The sequence below is a fragment of the Cucurbita moschata genome, unplaced genomic scaffold (genome assembly GCF_002738365.1).
Source record: "Cucurbita moschata cultivar Rifu unplaced genomic scaffold, Cmos_1.0 Cmo_Scf00003, whole genome shotgun sequence".
In the NCBI taxonomy this organism is placed as follows: Eukaryota; Viridiplantae; Streptophyta; class Magnoliopsida; order Cucurbitales; family Cucurbitaceae; genus Cucurbita; species Cucurbita moschata.
This window is the reverse complement of record NW_019268519.1, coordinates 6,507,985-6,515,242: the sequence shown is the minus strand read 5'-3', so window position 1 is coordinate 6,515,242 and position 7,258 is coordinate 6,507,985. Positions and strand designations below refer to the sequence as shown.

Here is a 7,258-nt window from a genome sequence, read left to right as displayed (position 1 = left end):
CAGAGAGAGACCCTATGGCCTAAGCGAGCTACCATGTGGCACATATGTGTATCACAACACGGGCAAGCGTAGTGAGACAAGCAACTCAGACGACTTCCTTTGAAATATGTCCTTCAAGGATAATATCGGATGACACAAGTATGGCAGCATTGCACCCCAGCGCATGTGACAGAGGTTGGTATATGCACTTGTTATCAAGTATAAAGTCCGTAAATGACATGGCATGGACATGAGAGAGTTCATGCCTCAATGAGAACCCGAATGGATGGATGTTCGAGATGCCCCAATAAAAGGAGAAACTCGCCTAAGACCCTTTTGGATTCGTTCTTGATTTCTCGTTATTGGGATTATATTCCAAGTCTAAAGTTACCTACGAGTGTGAAGAATATGAAATTTTAGATTTATCTCTTAAACAACTTTAAATATGATATGAAGCTTTTTGCCAATGAAAAGTCCACACAATTCCAAGAAATTTGGTTGATAAGAACACATAAACAGTATCTCTTCATAATACCTTATGACAAAAACCATCCTCCCAATTTCATAAGCTTCTTCGACAGTTCAAGTACCGAACTACGCTACGCAATCGATCAAAACGATCAACCCGAAAAGAGATAAGAATAACCAAAGAAGAAAAGAGTGTAGTAGAAGTGCAAAAATGAACAAATTACAATCACCATGAGTTAATAAGCAAACTTTTTCATATATTCTAGAACATATGTATAAACATATAGAATCACAATATCATGGATGTTTCCCCAACCATGTTCTGAAATTAGCTATATATATAATATGTCACTAAGCAGGAACGAAACCAAGCTACCGAAAAAGTTACTCGTAAACTTGGATCTTCCTCTACGTCACGTTGCAGCGAGATGCCAGGGGAGGTGATGTTAAACTGGAACTCTGCTGCACTTAAACCTATGCTGCTCTTGCTGCCATAGAGCCATAGCAACAACCAAAACCTAGAAGAACGCAACCCGATCCAACTAGATGCTGAATCGTTGTACTGTCGAGTCTGGTGACTGAGTTCAGCCATCTTTTACACCAACAAGAATCAGACCCAAAGGAAGAAGATAAACGACATGATAATCAACGAAATGGTAAGTCGTATTACTAAACAAATTCTTAAACGACCCGCGAGGAGGAATGTTACGGTTCTGTTAGATATGTCTGCCTGCAGATAATGCAAACTCTATTAACAGTCAGAACTCACGAATTCACTTATCTCGTCCATGACGGTATAGAAGTGCTCGGTATTCGGTAGCAAGTAGAAGCCAACTGTTGCTTGATCAAGATACAAAAGTTTCACCTTCTGGCCATCCTTCTCGAGCCCTTTAGCATAAGCTAATTGCCAGTCTTTGACGAGATCGAAACCAGCCACCACGACAAGGCTCTTTGGGAACTTGATTTTTTTGAGGCTATTACCTCTCGGGCCGAAGGGATTACATGCTGGATGATCCCTATCTTCCCCTTCAGGAAGGAAGGCCCTCCAATACCAGTCTCTATCCCGAATGGTAACGAAATACTTTCCATCCAACCGAACCTCAGATTTAGTTCTTTCCTGCCCTCCAAACATAGGATTGAGAAGTATATTACCGAATACTTCGATCCCCGACTTTACTGCTCTCGATGCAACATGGTGTACGATGTTTCCACCTGAACTATCGCCAGCCAAATAAATATAGGTCTTCGAGTCTTTACTTCGAAGCCATGATTTTGACTTTACCCAATTGAGCGCAGTCCATCCATCATCATAAGCACAAGGATAACGATTCTCAGGCGCACGCCTGTAGTTCACAGAGACGACAACAGCCTTGCAAATGCTGACTAATCGACGGCATAGCGTATCATAGATAGCACTGTTAGCAGAGGAATGAGCAAAGCTTCCACCATGAAAGAAAATAATAACAGGGGCAACAACCTCAGAATCCACAGGCTTCTCAAGATCAACAATGTAAGTACTCTGAGATTCATCTCCAATGGCGGGTCGATATATTCGACAAAGGAGACCAGTAGCTCGATCGATAACGACATCAAATGAGAAAGTCCCATCAACAGGGTTAGCATTGGCTGGGACTTTTCGGTCAAGAAACTCGGCCAAATGGCGATTGAACGTGCCATCAGGGCGACGAAGAAGATTGTAAGCCAACTTAAAGTTGGAAATAAGAACCCAGGTATTAAGTGGAACCACCATCTATGCAGCAAACAAGCATATCCAAAACAATCTCAGAAATTCTCAAACAAAATCCTAAATCAAACAGTCAAAAACCATCTCCCAAGAGAGCAATATCCAAAGAAAACACAAAGAATGGAATTAATCTTCCCATATATCAGCAAGAACAACAACAAAAACAAAACACAACCAATTTCAGCTCGAACCAGACATAAACACACTCGAACAATTATAGAAACCTGTCGGTCAATCCGTAATCAACACCAAACACTAAATGCTTTCAGATCAACACCCAAACCCACATAACATCAAAGAAACCCAAAATTTACAAAAACCCTCCCAAAAAAGGGGGAAAAGAAAAAACAAAAATCAGAGTCAACGATTGATCGGCTAATAATAGAAAGAAACGCAGGGGCAAAAGGGAAGCGACTCAAATGAGCACAAACAAAATTAGAAACAAAATTAATTAAACAAATCAGAGTAGTACCTTAGAGTCGTTGAGGTTGATTTGATTACTTCCAGCCATCATGAATCAAAGCAGAGATAACAAAAACAAAAACAAAAGCAAAAATCCCTGGGAGAAATGGAAGAGAAAGTTCAAGATCTTGAAACAGAAGCAAAATCTGAGTTCAAAATCGCAAACATAACGAAGGAAGAAGCATTTGCCGCGTAACTTGGTTATATGAGGCTCCAAACTGTGAAGATCAATAAGAGAGGAGAGGGTGCGAAGGATAAGACGAGAGGCGCAAATTAGCACAAAAGTGAAGGGAAATGGTAAAGTGCGCTTTGGAGAGGAAAGAACCAAACGAGAGAGACGACAAATTGAGAGGCCGAAAGGAAAACTTGTTGCGTGGGTCCGTCCCAATCCAAAATTTAAAGTCTAATTAATTCTTATTCTAAATTAAATATTTATAACGTCATAAATGTTTTTTTTTTGTAATTTTTTTAACTTTTTGTTATATTTGTAAATACATATTAATTTAATGAAGGTTTAAATATTAAGTAAATTCTTTTACTTTAATTTTTTTTTATTTTATGTCCTTTGATTATCAAATATTAATTATTTCGCTTATTTAATTTGATAACATATTAAAATAAATATTAAAAAGGATAAAAAAAAATTAATTATTATTTTTCTTTATATATATATATACACTGATAGGACACTAAACTTTCTCATGCACGCGTGCGTGCGTGGTGGCTGATGGGAGAGCACGTGACAACTGAGAATGGAGCTCTCTTAATTACTATTGTACCCTTCTATTCTTTCTTTATTTACGAAAATATCATTGCCTTTTCCGAAATTTTCATGTTTGATAAAACTTTTAAATTAAAAAAAAAATCATTTTGGATAATTGTTCAATAATAATATTTTGTATTGATCTTAAAATTATTTTAGATTGAGCTAGTTTGAGCCCACGTAGGCAAATTTAGTAATGGTTGGAATTTTCTTCTTATTAAGTAGTTCAGATAATGGTCAGCCTCATGACTAGATTAGATACATATGAATTTTGTTGTAACGTGCGATTTAATGTGATTGTGCATGCATTTGTTATCTATATTGGAAAGTCGTATATAGATGTCATGCATATTTATGAAGGATACGCTATTCATTTAGTTTCATGATCCTGATATCCCAAATACGACAAGAATTAGCTTCATTGACTACGTGCCAAATTTTACCATCTCGGTAAAGCCTCCCACGACTCTCACTTACGCACCACCAGAGAATTAGTACATTCGGTAAAATGGGTTAACGGGACATAGTGACCACAGAAAAGTGGTATATTTTTTCAATAATTATTTAAATTTTATAGATTCGCGTTGCATGTTTATTTGTATATATGCATATCTATCATCATTAGAAGGTTATTTACGGAATATTTTTAATATTTTACCTCTACTATAGCTTACATTTTCTTCGAATAACGATAATAAGAATAACGTATGAGATGAGTGACGAGTCGTATAATGATTGAGTTACGAAATCTATGTCGGTATGTCTCTACATTTATTTTATGTCTCAGGCAATTTAATATATTTTATTTTGGAGCTGCCATTTTAGTTTCACAAAATTAACGTAGGTCAACGACCTCTTATAGATTATTTGTCTAATCATAGAAAAGTTTTTAAGCCACCCAACATAGAATTGCTTCAAGTAAAACACGATTAAACTTGGAGTTCTTATGATTGAGCTACCGTATTTTTATAGTCGTTATCATTTATGTACCTCTCATTTATTCAGATGTTACCAAGTCTCGTATTTTTGCATACTATTAAATTTATAATAACGTTATTTTTTGATATAAAAGAAAATATTTAAAAATATGTGGGAAAATAATAATGAGGGGTTTTTCTTTTTGGATTTTATTAATTATACCAGTTAACATTTTGTGGTGGTGAAGTATGAATGATGAAGTATAGCCTTATCCTTCCACCTCTTACAAACCGTTCGAATATATTTCTTAACGAGTTGAGCTAATTATTTTTTGTTTGATCGTTAATTTAGTGTAATTTTCGACTCGAGTTTGATTGTTCTTGCACAAATTTTTTAAAATTTAAAAATATAGTCTGTATTTATTAGATTTTTAGGTTTTTTCTATTTCCTTTTTAATTATACATTTTAAAATATTTTTGTAATGATCCTTTTTTTTTTATTAAAATAAGGAGTTCGTTGTATGCATGACATGTCTAATATATGTAGAAATTCTTTAAAATATTTCACTATAAACGTTACTAAGGACTTAAACGTTCACAAAATTTCATTCAAAATCAAAAAGTAACATCAATCAGATAGCGAAATTGAAAAATAGAAAAACAACTGCTCTTAACAAGAATTTAAAAGAAATGCATACACCCTTATATAACTTATCCTAACTTTATTAATATACTCACTGTTGTGGTCGAAAAATGCAGTCACATGCAATTATGATGGACTTATCTTTTCGTAACTATTCATTCGACTCTACTTTTCAGTCAAGACATGGTTGAATGTGTAGTAGTTCTGTACATATAGCTCATAAATGCGTACATGAACCTACCAGGCAAACTCGTATATTGTGAGACCCCACATCAGTTGGAGAAGGAAACGAAACATTTCTTAGGAGGGTGCGAAAACTCTCCTTATAGACATATTTTAAAACTGTGAGAGGGAGCTCAGAAAAGAAAACCCAAAAAAGACTTTATCTACTAGCGATGAACTTGAGTTGTTACATATACGTTAGCGTAAGCTCACACTATCAAAACCGATAGAGGGAAAAGAGCCTATATCATATCATAGTACGCATTCGTACTAGTCATATCGGGAAAGTATTTTTAATTTGTGTTTAATGGATATTAATAAAAGGGTTAGGTGAGAGAAATAGAGTAGGGCTAGAGAGAGAAAGAGAGGGTTATTTGTTGAAGGGATTTGAATGTGGCCTACAAAATAGAGGATTGTGAAATTTCCAGAAGTTGTACCAAAGTACGTGACTGTACTTGGAATCCTTTCCCAATCCCATTTTTTAAAATTAAAATATATATTATATATATTTTTTCTATTTTCTTCTTCAAAAAAAAAAAAGAAAAGAAAAAAACTCCAAATTTGGTGGTCAATCAATTTATATTGAAAAGGATGGCTCATACAAAGAGATGGATGTTAATTATGTTCCTTTTTGTATTTTAATTTATGCAAGAAAAAATGGGAATTGGATAATTTTATTAATAAATAAATAAAATAAACAGTTGAATTGATAATAGTAGTCGGAGGTAAATGATGTGAAACCAATCGTTGGCTTAGTCATGTGACACCAATGATTGAGATGAGCTCGAAGAATTTATTTGAATTTAATATAAAAGATTTTCTTATTATTGATACGTTTAGAGGAGCTGATCGAGCTTTAACCATCATAGCTATTTACTTAGTATTTTTATATTTATTTATGTTACTCTTTCCATTCACGTAGGACCTGAGTTACACGATAAATGGTAAGTGGGTACCAAAATTAAGAAACTATGGAGCTCAAATCAAAGTAAAATAAATTTAAAAATATTAAAAGTAGAAAAAAAAAAGCATTAGAAGACAAAAATATTTATATTTAAGGTGTCAAAATATATAGCATTTATTGTGAAAAATGTGATCCTAGTTTAAAGTTATGTCTATATTTGGTTTGCGATTTTCCTTATTTAAGAATGCAACTGTCCTCTCCCACATAAATCAAACCTACCCATTTTAATTTTATAAATTACAAAATGACAAACTAAATAAATTTAGGTAAAAAATCATGATTTAACTTTAAATTATCGAGAAGATGTTCGTAGCTAACCATTATCGTTTATCCTAATTATCAATGAGATGTTCATTATCAAAATCTGATATCTTTATGTTGGATTTGAGGCCATTAATTAGTCGAGTAATGAGAAACTTTTTAATTTAGTTTTCAGAAGGTCTTAGCTTTACCAGTTATGTGAATTTAGCGTTCAATTTGATATTAGTAAAAATGGATAGAGGCATTCAAAACATCTGATGACTCGAGATATTCAATCCGTTGAGTTCAAATAAATGAAAATTTATAGATTGAGTTGGTTCATAAGTTTCCTTTTAAAACTAGATTAGGTTAAATAAAATCCGCTGAAATCATGGTTAATTTTAAAATAAAGTGTATACTTCTCTATTATTTATTTTTCGACAATTTTTTTTTTATAAAAAATTATTTGGAAGGTATTATTTTTCAAAATATGCACGGTTGCAAATTTTAAGTAAATGATTGAAAATAAGTAAACTAACATGGAAGTCATGGGTGAGAGTTGGTCCAATGCTTCGAGCGAAACCCATGTCCATGGTGTGATGAACAGTGTGTACAGGGCTTAGGTGCACATTCACCACGATATGCTAATCCGTGATTACGAGTTCATATTCTCGAGTTGTAGAGAACAATCCGAACTGAGGCAATATTTTCGGATTCGCTTCATCTTATAGTCTTGCTTCCCATTGTAATTGTTATTGTAGCACGTGTGTGGCCCATCTCCACCTTCCTCCAGTATATCACTAGCAGTCCCTCGTGACGGCACACACTTTTTTTTTTTTTTTTTTTTTTTTTTTTT

General features: G+C 34.0%; 1 protein-coding gene across 1 annotated transcript; it reads right to left on the bottom strand.

Annotated features, from left to right (window-relative positions):
- Positions 1-647: 647 nt before the first annotated feature.
- Positions 648-3,005, bottom strand: LOC111441099 (gibberellin receptor GID1C-like). Its single transcript, XM_023078023.1, has 2 exons — positions 2,664-3,005; positions 648-2,197 (listed from the first exon to the last, which is right to left on the bottom strand). The coding sequence occupies exons 1-2, from the start codon at positions 2,703-2,705 to the stop codon at positions 1,199-1,201; spliced, it is 1,041 nt and encodes a 346-aa protein (XP_022933791.1). The 5' UTR covers positions 2,706-3,005; the 3' UTR covers positions 648-1,198.
- Between the last annotated feature and the right edge of the window lie 4,253 nt (positions 3,006-7,258).

Excerpts from the sequence above, each read along its gene's own strand:
- LOC111441099 (XM_023078023.1), bottom strand. The coding sequence starts at position 2,705 with ATGATGGCTGGAAGTAATCAAATCAACCTCAACGACTCTAAG. Across the intron at positions 2,198-2,663 it reads TCAACCTCAACGACTCTAAG|ATGGTGGTTCCACTTAATAC; the intron begins GTACTACTCTGA and ends TTTGCTGCATAG.